This window comes from Lissotriton vulgaris, chromosome 3_2 (assembly GCF_964263255.1).
Source record: "Lissotriton vulgaris chromosome 3_2, aLisVul1.2, whole genome shotgun sequence".
Classification (NCBI taxonomy): domain Eukaryota; kingdom Metazoa; phylum Chordata; class Amphibia; order Caudata; family Salamandridae; genus Lissotriton; species Lissotriton vulgaris.
In genome coordinates, this window is record NC_141690.1 from 180481105 (window position 1) to 180502374 (window position 21270).

Here is a 21270-nt window from a genome sequence, read left to right on the forward strand (position 1 = left end):
AGAGGGAGACGGAGCAGAGGGTGTGATGAGAGGTGGAGAAGATCTGTGTACCACACCCTTCTTGGCCAATCCAGGGCGATCAATATGACTTAGGCCCGGTCTTGGCGAATCTTCCTTAGAACCCGAGGAATCAAGGGTAAGGGAGGAAATGCGTAAAGGAGAAATGAGCCCTAACTCAATTGAAACGCGTCCCCAAAGCTCCCTGCATCGGATACTGGAGACTGCAGAATGAGGGGCAGCAACCATTCTCGTGAGTGGCAAACAGGTCCACCGAGGAGTTCCCCACATCTGAAAGACATAACGAACCACCTCTGGATGGAGCCTCCACTCGTGGTCGACTGAGACTGTCTGCACCTACGTTCAGAACTCCGGCCAGATGATTTGCCAACAGACAAATCTGGTGGTCCTGAACCCAGAACCAGAGTCGTGGAGCCTCTCTGCAGAGATGATGCGACCCTACTCCTCCCTGCTTGTGTTGTCCATCAGGACCTGAACTGACTGACCGTAAAGGGAGGGGAGGAAGGCTTTGAGCGCCAAACGAATCGCCCGGAACTCTAGAAGGTTGATATGAAGCACCCTTTCCTCTGGAGACCAAAGACCCTTGATCTCCAGATCCCCCAGATGAGCACCCCACCCTAGAGTGGATGCATCTGTTATCACTGTGGGGACAGATGGAGGAAGATGGAAGGGCTTTCGCTGAGACAGATTGTCTTCCACGCTCCACCAAGACAGATCTGCTACAGTGTCTCTGGAGATCTTGATCGACTCCCTCAATTCCCCGCTGTGCTGATACCACTGCCTGCGGAGGTACCACTGGAGTGGCCTCATGTGCCAGCGTGCATGATTGACCAACAGAATGCAGGAAGCAAACAGACCGAGCAGGCGAAGGACCTTCAGGACTGGAACGACCGCTCCATTGTAAAACAAAGGAATAATTTCCTGTATGTCGAAAATCCTTTGAGGAGGTGGGAATGCTCGACACACAGTTGTGTCCAGTACCGCCCCTATGAACAGGTTGCGCTTAGAGGGCACCAGGTGAGATTTGGGTACATTTATCGAGAAACCCAAATCGTACAACAGCTGGGTTGTCACCTGCAGATGATGAAGCACCTTCTCTGGCAACTCCGCCTTGAGCAGCCAGTCGTCCAGATAGGGGAAAACTGGAATCCCCAATTTCCTGAGATGGGCCCCCACCACTGCCATCACCTTGGTTAAGACTCGAGGTGCAGTAGTAGGACCAAACAGGAGAACCGCAAACTGATAATGTTGCGACCCTACCGTAAAACGGAGATACTTCCTGTGCGACTTCAGGATTGGAATATGAAAATACGCATCCTGCAAGTCGATCAACACCATCCAGTCTTCCTGTTGGAGCGCTTGAAGAAGATGCGCTAAGGTGAGCGTTTTGAACTTTTCCTGCTTCAGAAAAAGATTCAAGATCCTGAAATCCAGAATTGGACGTAACCTGCCATCCTTCTTGGGAATCAGGAAATACCGGGAGTAGCATCCCAGACCCCTTTCCCTCTCTGGAACCATCTCTATCGCAGCTTTCTTTAGTAATGTAAGGACTTCCTCCTGCAGGTGAAGAAGGTGGTCCTCTGAACATGGCCCTTGGCAAGGTGGGTCATTTGGAGGGATTTCCCGAAAGGGAAGAGCATACCCATTATCCACAAGATTTAGAACCCAAAGGTCCGTATTGACTGATTCCCAATCTTGTAGAAAACGGGTAAGCCGACCCCCTACAGGACCCACATGATCCAGAATGGTGGATCTAGGGCTGCTTTGCTGTGGCAAAAGGGGGGAGGTAGAGGAGGAGGAGAGCCGACGACCTTGTGGACGTCCTCTGTTCTTGCCTCTATATGATTTATAAAGAGTATTTTGCTGCTGCTGCTGAGGCTGCCTGTAGGTCCGAAAGGACGACCTTCCAAAATCTCTGTATCTTCTGTAACTGGAACCTCTAGGCTGCGCCTGCAGGCCCAAGGACATAGCGGTGGCTTTGCTGTCTTTGAACCACTGCAAGGCTGAATCTGCCTTCTCGTCAAACAGCCTGGAGCCATCAAAAGTGAGGTCAAGAAGAGTCGCCTGCACATTCGGAGAGAACTCCGATGATCTGAGCCAAGTACTTCTCCTCGTGGCAACCGAAGAACCCATAATTCTTGCAACAGAGTCCGCAGTGTCCAGACCACTCTATACCACCTGGCGTGCAGCTGCCTCAGTGTCCAGCAAGACTTCGTTAAAAGTCTGTCTGTCCTCTTCAGAAAATTTAGGAGCAAGCTGTTTTGCAGAGTCCATAAGAGCATGTATATAACGGCCCAAAAGGCAGGTGGCGTTTGTAGACTTCAAGGCCATATTTGCCGATGAAAAGACCTTTTTAGCGGATTGCTCTAACCTCTCAGAGTCTCTGTCCCATGGGACATGAGGAAAAGCCCCAGATGATGTCTTAGAACAAGCTGCCTGCACCATAAGGCTCTCCGGAGAAGGATGAGATGTTAGGAAATCCGGATCTCCTGGAGCCGTCCTGTACCTTATAGCAACAGACTTCGAAACCGCAGGAGCTGAAAAGGGCTTACGCCAGACTTCCAAAACTGGTTCAGTGATAGCATCATTAAAAGGCAATAATGGCTCTATCACAGTGGAGGGAGAATGTAGAACCTCAGTTAAAATCTTAGACTTAAAGTCAGCTGTTGGAAGCTGTAGATCTAAAAACTCTGCTGCTTTCTTAATAACTGTGTGGTAAGGAGCACATCCTTGGAAGGAGCATCTGTAGAAGGAGAAAGTGCCCACTCCGAGGACGTATCTAGACCACTTGCCTCCTGCAACCCCTCAAATAAGTCTTCCGACTCTTCAAGCTCACCTTCCTCAATTTATTCCTCTGCTTCACAGCGTGTTCCTCCAAAACTCTCGCCTCGACCTCATCCTCGGAACCGGAGTCGGCGGCGCCTGACACGACTGCGACGGATCGGGGCCGGCGTCAAACTTGGATCTGGAGGCACAGCCTGAGTCAAACGAGGTTGAACTGACGGCACCAGAGATGAAGGATACGGCGTCGATGTCGTTGGCGCCGGGAAATGCAAGGACGGAGCCGCTGGTATAAAGGGAGCCTGAGCATAAGCCTGAGGAACTCCCAGGTTAAAGGCCATAGGACCCATGGGACCCGAAGGTACTCCAGAGGGGTACATAGCTCTAGTAAAGACTCCATACATTTCATTCAAGTAATGTGATGGATCCATACCCGGGCCAGGGAAAGGTGGGTAGGCCCCCGGAACAGTCTCCGGCTGAGGCATTACTTGACTCGGGCCAGCTGCACGGACGGTGGAGCCAATGGAGCCACTGATTCATCTGGAACCGGAACTTCATCCACCGGAACAGGAGACTGAGCCAGTGTCAGAGAATGCACCGATGAAGCTTCAGGCGAAGCCGATCGAACAGGAGTACCTTGATTTGAGCCTGAAGGGGATGGAGAGGCAAAGTCCTTACGATGTCGAGGAGCTGGTGAAGTCAACTTCAGGGCCATATCCTTGTCTGAACGGCGTCGAGAGCTGTGTCTCTTCTTTTTCTTGTGTTTCTTTGACTTCGAATCATGACCCGATGTCGACTTCGACCTGGACCTGGTTCTTGATCTTCTTCGACCTCTCTTCTCTTTGCTCATGTTTGCCATGAATAGTTTGGCCTCTCTCTCCTTCAAAGCTTTTGGGTTCATCGTGCGACAGCAAGAGCAACCCTTGACATTGTGATCCGACGACAGGCACCAGAAACAATCCTCTTGGGGGTCTGTGATGGACATATGTCCCCCACACTCTCTACAGGGCGTGAAACCCGACTTCCTCGAAGACATCTTTAGAAAAGAAACAAGAGAAGCAAGCCAAAAACACAATGTAACCACAAAACCACAGAGTCCCAGAAAACCGTTAGCGTCAATGGCACGGAAAAAAAGGGAACTGGCTTTATCACGCAGACGAGGCTCTCTTATGGCTCCAGTGACGCCAGGGGAGTCGCGAGCGGAGCCATGCTATTGTGACGTTGTCCTCGTCAGCGTGGAGAGCTACAAAAAATTTCCGAATGCTGCTGGCACAGGGGATATTCACAAGGTGAGGAATCCATTGGCAGATGTATCCATCAGAAACCCACCGCAGGAAGTGCAAGGCCCAAGCTAGCTGCCCTATGCAACACCACAGTGTAGGAAGCTCCCTCCTCCGTAGCCACGGTAGGGGGAAAAAGCATACCATGGTCTGGGGAGGTATCCAGACCAATGGCATCACCCAACTCCTCTCGCCAGTCCGACTCCTCAAGCTGGTCTGCTAGAGGGTCAACAGACCCCTCCCAGTTCTCCTCACCCTCCTCTGGCTGCCACTCAGGATGGTAGGGAACACCAGGGATGAACAGCGGTACAAAAGTACCCTACGGCACCGGTACCAACTTTGGTCCGGTGCCGTGTCCAAGTCGGGGTGAGTCTTGGGTCGACTCTAGTTGGAGGCGCAACCGACGTCGTGGGGGTCATCACTGGAATTGGCACCAGGGAATGTACTGTGAGGTTGACCGGCGCCGATCCCGATACTGCGGTGCCAGGGCCGGAGCGGCCATCGAAGGCCCAGGGCCCCTAGCCAAGTCTGTGGGGCCCAAAGGCACGCCTACGTAGTTGGGCTGCCCAAAAATGCTGTGCAGTGCTTCGTAAAATGCACAAAGCTGGGCAGGGGACGCTCTGGAAAAGGGAGGGAAGCTCCGGGTTCCGTGTCAGCCGACGGGTGGGGAGAAGGCTAAGAGCGACGATGCTTCTTTGCCTTCTTCTTGTGCTTTAAATTACCTGAGGAGTGCGAAGCCTTCGAGGACGAATGGTGGTGACTCTGTGACAGGTCCTGGTAATTTCCCTCGACCGGGACACCGTACGGCATGGAGCGGACTACTGGGCCTCCAAAAGCTTTCGCAAACTGCTCCCGCAGGGTTCGGGGCCCGGCAGTCGGAGAACGACTTCGGGTCATGGTCGGCTCAAGGCACCAGACATCAACTTGTTTTTTTTTAATTTCAAAGTATTTTATTGATTTTTATTAACAGACACATTAGCATTTCGGTCCCAGGGTTAGCCAAACAGAGATTGCAGAGATTACAGGTACATGCAATATATGTTTAGCTAATCCCCTCCACATGATTTGCAGAGAAATTAGGCACAGAGTTAAAGAAAGAAAGAAAGAGACAGGAAAGAAAGGGGTGAGTCACAGGAGTCACAGGACTTGAAACCGGGCTGATGCCTGGACATCCGTCATGCACCAGGAGTCGAAGACTTAAAAAGATGTCGACAAAAATCGAAAAAGGGTTTGTCTAGAAGTGACTAAGGGGCACGCTCTCTCCGGATCTGCGCTAGCTGGCGCGGAAAAAGAAAGAACTGATGTCAGTGCACAGGTAGACACCGTGATGTCATCCTGGCAACCACGAATCAGACGACAGATGTGGAAATGACCGACGCCACCTACCGATGTGCAGGGGTACTGATCCCCAAAAAATTCTGCTGATCCAGTTTGACGCATGGGGATCATTCTAAGGTAAGGAATCTATAACTACAGTCTCTTATAGATCGGATGATTTCTTCCAAGTCACAGTGTTGGGAGTAATTCCATATGATAACAGGGTATAGGATCCAAGACATAAAATAAAAATATATATTTTTATTGTATTTCGAGTCTTGTGAGAAACACAAGCTGCACGACATTAACAAAAGGTAACACATAGGTCAGTCATGAAATGTCTAATCATCACAGCCTCAGTGATCACACATGTGGTCAGAGGATATCGGACGAACGATAAGTGGTTCTCTCCTCCTAGTTTACTGACAACAGTACAGTTCCCAAATGACACCCCTGTAGGAAGGTGGATATCTGACTATATGGTTACCCCAACTTTTGCCTAGTGTTTTGCTGGTTTTTGACTTAGTTGGCCTGCGATCCTGCTATTCAGGGCCCCAGGCTATCTGCTCTCTCTATAAAATTGACTCCATGTACCTTAAATACATACCTGATTGGATATTGGGTCACCTTTGTGAGCCCCTGTATAGTGTACCATAGGTACCCAGGGCATAGGTGCATCCAAGGCCTACCAGGGGCTGCAGCATGTATTATGCCACCCCTGGTTGGCCATCTAAACTGACACCACAGGCTGATCACTCAGCTTGGGTAAGGTGGTGTAATCACCCCTTATTTAGTTATATTATATCTATATCTACCTTATATATAGGCACATAGTAACCTATAAGTCACTCCTATGGCAGGGCTTAACAATCCTGGAGCCAGAGTGCTTGGTTTTATGTGAGAGGGTGCCCTAGCATAAGCTGAGCCCCTCTGCATCTTTTTGAACCATCTCCTTATAGCTGTTCTATGAGCTATCTTGGCTGAAGACGGCTGATAGCCAGAAACCGGTCCTAGGATGCTTGATTCCGGTCCAGGAAAGACATGGCTTGGCAGTTCGGGCTGGACTGTTCCCATGAGGCACAGGGTCAAGGCTGATTTGCATATGTACAACAAGGGGTGGTGAGGGACAGAGTCTCTGAATTAAGCAGAAAGCTCTCACCCAGTCAAGAGATCAGGGCTAGATCCAACACCGTTTTTTAGCTCACTGCACCATCCCAGTTTCAGAACCTGGCTGTATGCAAATTAGTCTGTTCCTGTCCCAGTGCATGATGGGAACAAGGCAAACCAAACTACAAAAGCCAATTCTTACACTGGGAAGGAAACAAGCTCCCGGGGACCGGTTTCTGGCATTACAGCCGTCTTCGGCCCGGTTTGCTTGAATCCTGATGGTGCAATGAGCAAGGGTCTCACATCTGAGAATACCCTTCCACGCTTAGGGTGGACAAAAATATTTACAACAAGGGGTGGTGAGGGACAGAGTCTCTGAATTAAGCAGAAAGCTCTCACCCAGTCAAGAGATCAGGGCTAGATCCAACACCGTTTTTTAGCTCACTGCACCATCCCAGTTTCAGAACCTGGCTGTATGCAAATTAGTCTGTTCCTGTCCCAGTGCATGATGGGAACAAGGCAAACCAAACTACAAAAGCCAATTCTTACACTGGGAAGGAAACAAGCTCCCGGGGACCGGTTTCTGGCATTACAGCCGTCTTCGGCCCGGTTTGCTTGAATCCTGATGGTGCAATGAGCAAGGGTCTCACATCTGAGAATACCCTTCCACGCTTAGGGTGGACAAAAATATTTACAACAAGGGGTGGTGAGGGACAGAGTCTCTGAATTAAGCAGAAAGCTCTCACCCAGTCAAGAGATCAGGGCTAGATCCAACACCGTTTTTTAGCTCACTGCACCATCCCAGTTTCAGAACCTGGCTGTATGCAAATTAGTCTGTTCCTGTCCCAGTGCATGATGGGAACAAGGCAAACCAAACTACAAAAGCCAATTCTTACACTGGGAAGGAAACAAGCTCCCGGGGACCGGTTTCTGGCATTACAGCCGTCTTCGGCCCGGTTTGCTTGAATCCTGATGGTGCAATGAGCAAGGGTCTCACATCTGAGAATACCCTTCCACGCTTAGGGTGGACAAAAATATTTACAACAAGGGGTGGTGAGGGACAGAGTCTCTGAATTAAGCAGAAAGCTCTCACCCAGTCAAGAGATCAGGGCTAGATCCAACACCGTTTTTTAGCTCACTGCACCATCCCAGTTTCAGAACCTGGCTGTATGCAAATTAGTCTGTTCCTGTCCCAGTGCATGATGGGAACAAGGCAAACCAAACTACAAAAGCCAATTCTTACACTGGGAAGGAAACAAGCTCCCGGGGACCGGTTTCTGGCATTACAGCCGTCTTCGGCCCGGTTTGCTTGAATCCTGATGGTGCAATGAGCAAGGGTCTCACATCTGAGAATACCCTTCCACGCTTAGGGTGGACAAAAATATTTACAACAAGGGGTGGTGAGGGACAGAGTCTCTGAATTAAGCAGAAAGCTCTCACCCAGTCAAGAGATCAGGGCTAGATCCAACACCGTTTTTTAGCTCACTGCACCATCCCAGTTTCAGAACCTGGCTGTATGCAAATTAGTCTGTTCCTGTCCCAGTGCATGATGGGAACAAGGCAAACCAAACTACAAAAGCCAATTCTTACACTGGGAAGGAAACAAGCTCCCGGGGACCGGTTTCTGGCATTACAGCCGTCTTCGGCCCGGTTTGCTTGAATCCTGATGGTGCAATGAGCAAGGGTCTCACATCTGAGAATACCCTTCCACGCTTAGGGTGGACAAAAATATTTACAACAAGGGGTGGTGAGGGACAGAGTCTCTGAATTAAGCAGAAAGCTCTCACCCAGTCAAGAGATCAGGGCTAGATCCAACACCGTTTTTTAGCTCACTGCACCATCCCAGTTTCAGAACCTGGCTGTATGCAAATTAGTCTGTTCCTGTCCCAGTGCATGATGGGAACAAGGCAAACCAAACTACAAAAGCCAATTCTTACACTGGGAAGGAAACAAGCTCCCGGGGACCGGTTTCTGGCATTACAGCCGTCTTCGGCCCGGTTTGCTTGAATCCTGATGGTGCAATGAGCAAGGGTCTCACATCTGAGAATACCCTTCCACGCTTAGGGTGGACAAAAATATTTACAACAAGGGGTGGTGAGGGACAGAGTCTCTGAATTAAGCAGAAAGCTCTCACCCAGTCAAGAGATCAGGGCTAGATCCAACACCGTTTTTTAGCTCACTGCACCATCCCAGTTTCAGAACCTGGCTGTATGCAAATTAGTCTGTTCCTGTCCCAGTGCATGATGGGAACAAGGCAAACCAAACTACAAAAGCCAATTCTTACACTGGGAAGGAAACAAGCTCCCGGGGACCGGTTTCTGGCATTACAGCCGTCTTCGGCCCGGTTTGCTTGAATCCTGATGGTGCAATGAGCAAGGGTCTCACATCTGAGAATACCCTTCCACGCTTAGGGTGGACAAAAATATTTACAACAAGGGGTGGTGAGGGACAGAGTCTCTGAATTAAGCAGAAAGCTCTCACCCAGTCAAGAGATCAGGGCTAGATCCAACACCGTTTTTTAGCTCACTGCACCATCCCAGTTTCAGAACCTGGCTGTATGCAAATTAGTCTGTTCCTGTCCCAGTGCATGATGGGAACAAGGCAAACCAAACTACAAAAGCCAATTCTTACACTGGGAAGGAAACAAGCTCCCGGGGACCGGTTTCTGGCATTACAGCCGTCTTCGGCCCGGTTTGCTTGAATCCTGATGGTGCAATGAGCAAGGGTCTCACATCTGAGAATACCCTTCCACGCTTAGGGTGGACAAAAATATTTACAACAAGGGGTGGTGAGGGACAGAGTCTCTGAATTAAGCAGAAAGCTCTCACCCAGTCAAGAGATCAGGGCTAGATCCAACACCGTTTTTTAGCTCACTGCACCATCCCAGTTTCAGAACCTGGCTGTATGCAAATTAGTCTGTTCCTGTCCCAGTGCATGATGGGAACAAGGCAAACCAAACTACAAAAGCCAATTCTTACACTGGGAAGGAAACAAGCTCCCGGGGACCGGTTTCTGGCATTACAGCCGTCTTCGGCCCGGTTTGCTTGAATCCTGATGGTGCAATGAGCAAGGGTCTCACATCTGAGAATACCCTTCCACGCTTAGGGTGGACAAAAATATTTACAACAAGGGGTGGTGAGGGACAGAGTCTCTGAATTAAGCAGAAAGCTCTCACCCAGTCAAGAGATCAGGGCTAGATCCAACACCGTTTTTTAGCTCACTGCACCATCCCAGTTTCAGAACCTGGCTGTATGCAAATTAGTCTGTTCCTGTCCCAGTGCATGATGGGAACAAGGCAAACCAAACTACAAAAGCCAATTCTTACACTGGTAAATCGATTTTGGCCACTATAGGTGTGGCAGGGTATACTCAGACATGAGTCCCTTTCTCACTGCTCCATCAGGATTCAAGCAAGCCGGGCCGAAGAGGCTGAAATGCCAGAAACCGGTCCCCGGTAGCTTGTCTCCTTTCTGGTAAAGAATTGGCTTGGTAGTTTAGTCTGCCCTGTTCCCATGATGCACTGGGCCAGGGACAGACTGATTTGCATATAGCCAGGTTCTGAGCTGGGATGGGGCAGTGAGATAAATAACGGTGATGGATCAAGCCCTGATCTTTGGACTGGGTAAGAGTGGTCTGCTCAATTCAGACACTCTGTTCATCACCACCCCCTTTTGTAAATCGATTTTGGCCACTATAGGTGTGGCAGGGTATACTCAGACATGAGTCCCTTTCTCACTGCTCCATCAGGATTCAAGCAAGCCGGGCCGAAGAGGCTGAAATGCCAGAAACCGGTCCCCGGTAGCTTGTCTCCTTTCTGGTAAAGAATTGGCTTGGTAGTTTAGTCTGCCCTGTTCCCATGATGCACTGGGCCAGGGACAGACTGATTTGCATATAGCCAGGTTCTGAGCTGGGATGGGGCAGTGAGATAAATAACGGTGATGGATCAAGCCCTGATCTTTGGACTGGGTAAGAGTGGTCTGCTCAATTCAGACACTCTGTTCATCACCACCCCCTTTTGTAAATTGATTTGCATATGGCCATGTCTGAACTGGGGTGGTGTGGAGTGCAAAAAAACGATGGATTTAGCCCCAGATCTCTGTACTGTTGTGAATGTATGACATTGTTCTGCATTCCGTCCATCAACTAATATTTTTGCATTTGTCACCCCGAGTGGGATGGGTATGCTCAGACGTGAGTCCCATGCTCTCCACACCACTGGAGTCAAGCTAACCTGGCTGAAGACGGCGGATAGCCAGAAACCGGTCCTAGGATGCTTGATTCCGGTCCAGGAAAGACATGGCTTGGCAGTTCGGGCTGGACTGTTCCCATGAGGCACAGGGTCAAGGCTGATTTGATTATGGCCATGTCTGAACTGGGTGGTGTGGAGTGCAAAAAAACGATGGATTTAGGCCCAGATCTCTGTACTGGGGTGAATGTATGACATTGTTCTGCATTCTGTCCATCAACTGTTATTTTTGCATGTGTTAGAAATAAATACATATATATTTTATATATACCTTGTGTGGTGTCCCTTCATTTGGTATTCATGGGATTATAATTGGTAAAACAAACAGCTTCACATGCTCTTTGGAGTTTAGCCTAAGACTGCTGGTCCATGCTACCACTAGGATAGCTTGTCTATAAGGTTGACTTTACAACCACCATCAATAAGGGTTGTTTAGAGTGGTGCAAGGTGCCCACTAGAATAGTGGACATCAAATGCCAGGCTAACTTCTCACAACACCCACCACAGGGCCACAGCTAATTCCATGCATTCGAAGGGTTCCACTATCAACGCAAACAGGAGCGCCAGCTAACTCAGAGCTCAATAGAAACTTTCTCGAATACACAAGAAGGGATTAGTCTCTGACAACCGCATAAACATGACAACTTTCGTGGAAACAATAGATAACTATTTCACTCAGTCAATCGTGCATGCTTCGTTTCTACAGAGTTGCATAGAAATAGTGAGACTGGCGTTTCAATAAAAAGGAGTTTATCAGTCTTCTTTCTCATGCAAGAGAGGTGAACTGCTACAATCGTTAGACAGAATGCGAAGTATAATGCGTACAGCGTAAACAGTAATATGAAATAATACTGTAATAGCATTGTCTGTTGCTGTGACATGTAAAAATGCATACATAAATAACAGGTTATAATTGTCAACTGGTGCTTCTAAAATATGCCTACCCCAGTGTACCTAATCTAAGTCTAGTACGACTTAGTCTTTAGCATAGGTTTAGTTTTTGCCAAGAATTGCCAAAAGTTTCTCTAGGTTCTAATTAGCTCCATACCTTAGAATGAGAGACGTTGGCATCTCTTTCCCAGGACTCAATTGCCCAACACCCGCAAGGGGAGTCAGAAACACTGGAGCTGGATTCTTGGCAGGGGGATGACAGCTTCTGGTCAGTGCATCAGCTGGAGAGTTGGCTTCCTTCGGCACTTGCTGTAGCGAGCTGCGTCGTGCAAGTAGGTAGTCGAACTGCACTGAACCACACCGTGCTTTGACATAGCAAGTGAAGGTATATTTATACCTTGAAGGTTTTTAGGAATGCCAGCTTTTACGTAAAGTTGGGCATATGAACGTCATGAATGAACCCCTAAGGAATAGATGTTCATGCATAATTAATGAGTTCTTGGAGAAATCAATATTCAAGCAAGGGGAAGTCCCTAACGGCTTGAGAGTCTGGTTTTCCAAGAAATCGTTGTGACGTAGATTAATGGATGGAAGTAGCCATGCCTGTATTTGGGTAGCATGGTCTATGCCTAAATAAGGACTGGATTTCTATGCCTATATAAGTTCAATGCGAATTATACCTATATAAGGGCATGAATCAGGAAATTCATTCGGAATCTAAAATCGAACACAACACAGGGGGGAACCCTGTCTAGTCCTGCAACCAACAGGGAAGTCCTGGGGGCCTGCTGTTAACCCGCATGGCTGCTCTGGAGGAATTGTATAACACTATATGTTGATCCCTTGTTCCGGGGTTTAATACCTTGTAATGTCTGGACATAGATTGGTTGGATTCAAAGATTCCAGCAGTCCAGTAATTCTGCACCTATAAACAGGGCACTCATAATGATGCCCACAGCCATCATAATTTTATAAATATGACTAAGCATTCAACTTTATTAACAAAATCTAAGTTAACATACCATGTGTAACAGCTTTCCTTCCACTGGCCATGATGCCATCACACAGTTGGATGATCTTAGGTATTCCAATTATCTGTTTGGAGTGGTAGCGCTCATAGGACAACAATACCAAGAAGAAGAAAACGTTTGGGATGATGGTTTCAGAATCTCTGGATAGAAAAGAATAAAATCCTGTCGACGGTCATATTTTCTTATTTAATCAACAGAAATACTGCACTTCTTAGGATAAGCCCGATAATAAAACAGGAAGTCTAAAATAAAACCATCATGTTTTCTTACCTAAACTGGCCAACTTCAATGTATTCAAACTGCTTTAGTACAAAACCAATAAACACCTGAAAAGAAAAAACAATTGTTAAAAATGTAGGTATATAACTGATGTTCAAATGCTCCAGTCACCTTTCCATATAAATCATTCATGGCCTAAATCAGTGCTTCTTAATCTTTTGTCCTATGTGGGCACTCCCCTTAATTATTATTGAAATTTGGGGACCTCGCTGACTTATTATTGGAATCCGGAGACCAGGGCCTAATATATACGGAATAAAGTATCTGTGTCATACAGCATACATACCAATTTGGCAGAAGGTAAGCACATTGATTATGCCCTGTTGGTTTCTCATGATTTAATGATTGCAATGCTTTTGATTAACCAAGCAGAAATAACAATAAACTTCAAACTGACGTACATTATAAGGATAATGCAAAACACTAAGGAGTTCCATAACCATATAGAGGAAAAAGACCAAATGCTGAGTTCCTTTATAAGGTTATGGAACTCCAAAGTGACTTGCAATATCCTTATCATGTACGGTAGGGGGTACTTTATCTAATTTAATATATGGTGACACCATCACCTTTCCAACAACCACTCCAAATCTTGGTGCGTCGCTCTTTTATATAAAAGAGAGAGTATGTTTAGAAACATGAACAATAAAAATAGAAACTAATACAAAAATAAACTCATCAAAAACCTGTTAGTTACTTGTTGGAAAAGGATATTAGATCAGAAACATTTCAATACTAGCTTTATCTTATTATTATTTTCTTTTTAAAGCACACAATCTTAGCTGACTGAGCTGCTTGCTCTGAATCGCTACCTCAGACACGCATTCTGCTTGCCCCCTGCCCAGGTGGGATGGTGAACTGGTGCAGGAGCAGGGGAGCTTCACATACGTACATAATTGATTCCTGCCCTCTGTTCAAGGATTTCTTGGGGAATACTGCCCAGCTGCCTGTCGCTGCGAAGTTTATTGTTTTTAATTGTTATTATTTTTTTCTGTGAATAACTCACTCTGATGGGGGTTGTCCTGTGTGCTATATGTTAAGATGTATGCCCAGCAATGAGGCTTGGGAACCGAGTACATGGGCAAACATTGAGGTCGCTGTGATAGCCTGTACTAATAACCTGATATGTAAGGTAAGATGTGATTCTTTCTTCATTGCTTCGTGACCCTGTGGGACAACATGTAATATGATGCTTGTGCAAGAGTTTTTAAAAAAGAAAAAAGCTGTAGGAGCTCTGAATGTGTAGAAACATGTGGAAGGATTCACATTTTTCTATAAATATCTTAGGAATTAAACAATAATCGTGTACTTTGTTCTTTGTCCTAGTAACAGTAAACTAGAAAAAGAAAGAAAAGTTTCATTTTCGTTGCTTTAAAAGGCTGCTTCATAACATGACCTGCCTTTCACCTTTGCTGCTGGCTTTGGCACAGGTCATTGTGACTTCAGAAGTTAATCGCAATAACTTATTATGGTCGAGTTCTGATGTCTTTTCATTATAATTTGCGACTGGGTGTGTCACTAGTCGCTGATTGTAAGGAAATTAGACACTACTAAAACTGTGTGTAGGAACAGTGTGCCAAACAAAATTTACAAATCATTGAAGCAACCATGACAATAGAAATAAAGTGAGGAGAAACCTCACAATGCATGTCTAAGAAAAACACTTAATACTGTAAAGGACTGGGAGGAGGGAAGCATAGTATTCGCTCCTAGAAACAGTCTCACACAAGAAAAAACCATACCCTCCTATGAGGCAAAACAGCATTGGAAATGAATGTTACGGTAAACGAAGAGCAGTCTGCAACCACATGAATGGCATGGAAATGGACAACAAGACTTTAACAACATGACTGTTATGGCAATAGACAATATTTTTGCAACAACCGAGAATGAGCAACCATACATACTATATATATGACCAATCGACTTATAGCACAGCCACATAGATCCCAAACCAATTGAGAAAAGTATCTGGGGTAGGGAGGGAAGAAGGCCATGACCAATCTCTGCACTGGAAAAGAACCAGGGTGCATGGATAAGAGAACCCGTCACCCAAAGCGAGAATGGGATGGGTGGGAGTTAAGGAATATGCGGCTAGACTGCGTCTCTACCAGATACATTGTTACCGAAGGTAAGTAACTTGTTCATCTGATAGAAATATCTAGCCGGAGATTCCTTAACTTAGAATAGATACCAAAGCTATACCCCATTGGAGGAGGGTCTGCAACTGAACCCCAATACGTTCCAAAGAGAATGAATCTGTGAAAGATTGACTAAAGTAGATGGAGACAGCAAGTGAAAGTGTGGCTGACAATAGACCCCGAAAGCTCTGATAAGGAGCATGAACAAGGAAAGGCACTGGAACCACAGTCCGTCCGAGGACAGCACGAGACTCTCACCATCCAGGAAGGGATGAAGGGAAATCAGAGAAACCAGAACGGCCGGTGCATAGTGGAAGAAAATCCATAAGCTTCTGCAAGAAGGATTAGAAGCAGAACTGTGCGCTGGATCCCATGGATCTGCAGAAAGTAAAAGTCCCAGAGGAAGGACAAAACAGCATGACAGAGCGTACAAAAGGAGCATGCACAACAGTGGATGCCAAGAATGACAAGTGTAGAGACAGATATCACCCATGTAGAGAGATACATAAAACCATGACCACAAGGAGATACATGGATGTGGACAATAGGGATACACATATGCAGACAGTCTGGACCGTGGGAGGCACACCGGACACTTGCAAAATTCCATGAAATGGAGCAGCAACAAGTAGTAGGCAAACCAGAATCCTGAGAGGATTGGGCCTTCTTCAACATTTTCGCACTAGGAGAAGCCACCTCAACCTCAGTCTTTCTCTTCCTTGAGGAGACAGAAGACCCTGAGGCAATGATCCCTACCTCTGAAACAGGGTTATCCTTGTCCCATTATCCTCTGAAGCCACAGGAAAAGACGACCCTCTCTGTCCCTGAGGGTCTTTAGAGGGAAGGTTCTGCAGATCTTACATTCCTTCGCCTCATGATCCGGATACAAACAGTAAATGCATTTTTTGTGAGGATCTTCCTTGAACAGCCTTAGCTTTGCACAGGAATCACAAGCCCTAAAAAGGGATTTAGAAGTAGACATCCATTGAAGGTTATAAATCCAACCAAAGTAAGAAGAAACTGAGCAGAGCTCAGGGAGACTACCTTCACACAACGTGCGGTAGAAAATCTGAGAGCCTGAGCCTCTGGGGAGAACATTCTGGTGGGTGCTGTCGCCTGATTGGCTGCAGTTTGGTCTATACATAATGACTAGGATAGTCATGAGTGTGGGAGCTTTTGCTCCTGTAGCTGAGGGCTACTTTACTTCCTAGTTGGTTATTACCAAGGTTTTTTAGTTATTACAGGCATATTATTGCTTTTTTTATGTACCGTAGGACTCCCACTCCGACGACGGGGAATGATTCAGGCATGTGAATCTATGAAAGACACCCCAAATACTGGAGAATCTAAGTTAAGGAATCTGCAGTTAGATTTCTCTATCAGATACAGGCATTTATACAGAGATTGCAGAATCTCCTGTATTAAATAATATATACAATATAATACAAAAAATAAAATTCGTAACGTTTTAAAATTTCATCGAGGCCACCCAGCATCCATACTATATTCTGTCTGATGCACTTGCACTATCGCCACGAAACAATCTTAAGACCCAAATCTCAGTTTAAACTCCCCATTTCAAAATTCTTTTACATTTTCAATTTTCCATTTTGCTACTTTATATATACCTTATTAATATGTTAATTGTATTTTATTTTCTAAACAGTCACAGACTCTCTGAGTAGGTGTTGTGCATCCTCTTGGTAACCAGACCACGGGTTAAGAACTGCAGGCTTAGATGATTAGTTGTGGGTCACATTGCCTCTTAGTGAACTACCTTCAGAATGGTATTTGAAACACTTAACTGGAGTGACCCTTCAGAATAAACCCCACATCATTACACTGGTGGATTTGATCTTCTTTTGGGCCACCTTTATGCAAAAGAGTAACTATGGTTAATGCATACTGTTTATTTTACATATCACCCTGACACACCCATTATATTACTATTTGAATAATGTCATTCTGTGGTGAGGGATAGAAACAAGAAGTGTATACAGTTAGATTTTCCCAATTACAATATTGGGCACGGTCAGTATCAGAAGCAGTACACAACTTAAAATGCCCAAATGGTTTGATTTTGAATTTAACCTTTATCTATAATGTTGGGCCAAGATTATGATTAACTTGACGTAATCAATAATCTGAGAAGCACCCAGTGCTAGGGTAAAAAAAGACCGCATAGTTCAACAAGTCTATATCAAGCACTGGCAAAGCTAATAGGCCTGGTCTTAGCAGGCTGATGCAATGGTTCAATATTTGTTTATAGAAAAATGTGCCTTACAAAGAAAACTAAAAACAAAAATACATGTGGGCACCTAAACATGGCAGCCATATGCTTGCACTAAAACATTTACATTCACGGATGAGGCAGTTTTACTAGTCTTTTTTCTTCTTACACAATTTATAATTATTATTATTATTTTTTAATTATTTTTGGAGGACACAACACTAAACCACCAACTAGCTAAGCACTCACATTAGAATAGCTACAATGTCATCTAAACTCTTTATAATTTTAAGGAGATGGAATATAGAACACAATCTAACGGGGCACCTGAGGTGCAGAAAAAAAAACATTACCCTCATTTTAATGAATATAACAATACCTAAAATAAAACGGGCACTTGGAAACAGATTCATCACTGAAGAGATAAGATGTGTTTTTTGTGAATGTAAACAATGTTCACAGGTTATGTGGAGACTCTCAAAAAGAAGGGAAGCAATGGGTAAAGTGGGCGGACCCATTCGCCCATGCTGTATAGTGTGGTTGACAAAAGCAAAATGGGATTGACAACTTATCAGACCAATGGCTGAGGCCTGATGTCCAAATATATCATGTATGGCTTTTTGGGGAAAACAATCGTCTGGCAAGACAGATAAAGCTTCATCAATTGCCGGAACTTCAAAGGGAATTGGAGGTGATGGAATGTCACACAAACCTATTACAATTCTGGATTTCTCCAATAAAACATTCACTAAAGGAGTTATGAGAACAGCAGAAAATGGGTAGTTACGAAAAAATCATTCTCAGAAACCAGGCAGGTTTTATTGGAAAGAAAAATGCCTTATAACATGTACAATGAATCAATGAAGCAAATTTTCAAGCATGGGTTATTGACTGGCTCTAAGAATCTTGATAAAAAAATACATAAATATCAGTGATGTGAAATTATTATTTTTTATTTTAGAACTGTAATATGCCTCTGATTACAACAGATTGTCACTGCAGGCAAATATACTTGCCTGAGCTTTATGAGTATTTGAACATACCATTTCAGACCAACCAGTGCTACAATAATGATGCTCTCTTACCCTAGCTTTGTTATTATTATGCATTTCCAACAGTATGGGTAATGGAAAATGGATTACAGACACCTTGGATGGGGGTCTTGGTAATATGATGCCAGACTATATGCAGATAATACAGCCTTCATTTCATAAACCCCCCAAATTCTGAAAAGAAACCTAAGTTTGTATGGTCTCTGAGGGTGATTGGATTATTTATTTGACTGCAGTATTTGATGGTGCAACAGGGACTTCATCTAGAGAGGTAGTTACGTATGTCAATGAATGCTGTTTTACTAATCTGCGAAGACTATTAATCAACTTATTTCAATTGCTCACCTGACCAGGTGAGCCGGCCCATATAACTTGAAATAATAGCAATTAAATCTAACTCCAAATGGTGTGCAAGCTTTCTATAATGACAGGCAGCTACCCTTGCAGCTGGAGAGGCGCAATTATAAGGCCTATATTCAAAAGGCATGATCTGACCAATCCCAAAAATGATCGCCTTGAACGCCTATTGGACGGAGGGGTTAACATTTTTTCAAAGGCTATTTTAACGTACTTGAAGAGCTGGATAGATGAGCATGCGTTAAGACCCATTGAACAAGAGAGCTTTAAAGCAGGTCATTACAAAAAATGGACGACTGCTTTAGCCTCTGGGCTATAGCCCAGAAAGCAAATGAGACAAGAGGGAATCTTTTTTTGTTGCTTGAAACCTCAAGGCGACATTCGACCTAGTTGATTGGTCCATTCTCTGGGGTAAATTAAGTAAGATTAGCATCCCAGCACCCTACTGTCAGTCTTAAAGGCATTACATAAAGAGAACTGGGCAAGACACATTGCTCTTTGCCTCACTGATCTACTGCGTACAAACTATAAAAGCTGGCCCAGAATGCAATAAGGGTTTTCAGAATGACTGCTCTAAATGTGATTGCAAGGAGGATGAACCAACTGGCGGCTCAGCAGTGGAGGAGGAGGCTCATCATTTTCAGAAGAGGAGATATATGGCAACTACAGGCTAAGAAGTGCAGGGATGAATGAGTTACTTACCTTTGGTTATGCCTTAATAGGTAGACGATTCAGAAAGGGGGTGGTGATGAACAGAGTATCTGAATTAAGCAGACCACTCTTACCCAGTCAAGAGATCAGGGCTTGATCCATCACCGTTATTTAGCTCACTGCATCACCCCAGTTCAGAACCTGGCTATATGCAAATTAGTCTGACCCAGTGCTTCATGGGAACAGGCCAGACCAATTCTTCACCGGAAAGGAGACAAGCTTCCGGGGACCGGTTTCTGGCATTTCAGCCGTCGTCGGCTCGGCTTGCTTGAATCCTGGTGGTGCAGTGAGCAAGGGACTCATGTCTGAGTATACCCTGCCACACCTGTAGTGTCCAAAAACGATTCAGAAAGGGGGTGGTGATGAACAGAGTGTCTGAATTAAGCAGACCACTCTTACCCAGTCAATAGATCAGGGCTTGATCCATCACCGTTATTTAGCTCACTGCATCACCCCAGTTCAGAACCTGGCTATATGCAAATTAGTCTGACCCAGTGCCTCATGGGAACAGGGCAGACCAAACTACCAAGCCAATTCTTCACCGGAAAGGAGACAAGCTTCTGGGGACCGGTTTCTGGCATTTCAGCCGTCGTCGGCCCGGCTTGCTTGAATCCTGGTGGTGCAGTGAGCAAGGGACTCATATCTGAGTATACCCTGCCACACCTGTAGTGGCCAAAAACGATTCAGAAAGGGGGTGGTGATGAACAGATTGTCTGAATTAAGCAGACCACTCTTACCCAGTCAAGAGATAAGGGCTTGATCCATCACCGTTATTTAGCTCACTGCATCACCCCAGTTCAGAACCTGGCTATATGCAAATTAGTCTGACCCAGTGCCTCATGGGAACAGGGCAGACCAAACTACCAAGCCAATTATTCACCGGAAAGGAGACAAGCTTCCGGGGACCGGTTTCAGGCATTTCAGCCGTCCTCGGCCCGGCTTGCTTGAATCTTGAATCGTTTTGTCCACCATAAGCGTGGAAGGGTATACTCAGATGTGAGTCCCTTGCTCACTGCACCATCAGGATTCAAGCAAGCCGGGCCGAAGACGGCTGTAATGCCAGAAACCGGTCCCCGGAAGCTTGTTTCCTTTCCAGTATAAGAATTGGCTTGGTAGTTTGGTCTGCCCTGTTCCCATGATGCACTGGGCCAGGGACAGACTAATTTGCATGTGGCCAGGTTCTGAGCTGGGATGGTGCAGTGAGCTAAAAAACGGTGATGGATCAAGCCCTGATCTGTTGACTGGGTAGGAGTGTTCTGTTTAATTCAGATACTCTGTCCATCACCACCCCCTTTTCTGAATCGTTTTGTCCACCATAAGCATGAAAGGGTATACTCAGATGTGAGTCCCTTGCTCACTGCACCATCAGGATTCAAGCAAGCCGGGCGGAAGATGGCTGTAATGCCAGAAACCGGTCCCCGGAAGCTTGTTTCCTTTCCAGTATAAGAATTGGCTTGGTAGTTTGGTCTGGCCTGTTCCCATGATGCACTGGGCCAGGGACAGACTAATTTGCATGTGGCCAGGTTCTGAGCTGGGATGGTGCAGTGAGCTAAAAAACGGTGATGGATCAAGCCCTGATCTGTTGACTGGGTAGGAGTGTTCTGTTTAATTCAGATACTCTGTCCATCACTACCCCTTTTCTTAATAGGTAGAGACAGGATCTAGCTGTTGATTTCTTACATTAGAATTTTTCTCAGTCACCAGCCTGGATGTGGATTTTTAATTTTTTTACAGCAGTACATCTGCATGTCTGTAGAGGACGTCAAGCAACTTCGTAGCAACGTCATCCTCCGGATGTGATGTCTACGGAGCCCATATAAGCCCTCCCC

At 45.8% G+C, this 21270-nt stretch overlaps 1 protein-coding gene across 2 annotated transcripts in view; it reads right to left on the reverse strand.

Annotated features, from left to right (window-relative positions):
* The window catches only part of HTT (huntingtin), a 2178328-nt gene that overhangs the window by 1100608 nt on the left and 1056450 nt on the right, over nucleotides 1-21270 (reverse strand). For both annotated transcript variants that reach the window (XM_086964158.1, XM_086964157.1), the window contains 2 exons: nucleotides 12942-12997; nucleotides 12663-12811 (listed from right to left, as the gene is read on the reverse strand). In XM_086964158.1, coding sequence (XP_086820284.1) covers nucleotides 12663-12811; nucleotides 12942-12997 — 205 coding nt within the window. The remainder of the gene's footprint in view (nucleotides 1-12662; nucleotides 12812-12941; nucleotides 12998-21270) is intronic.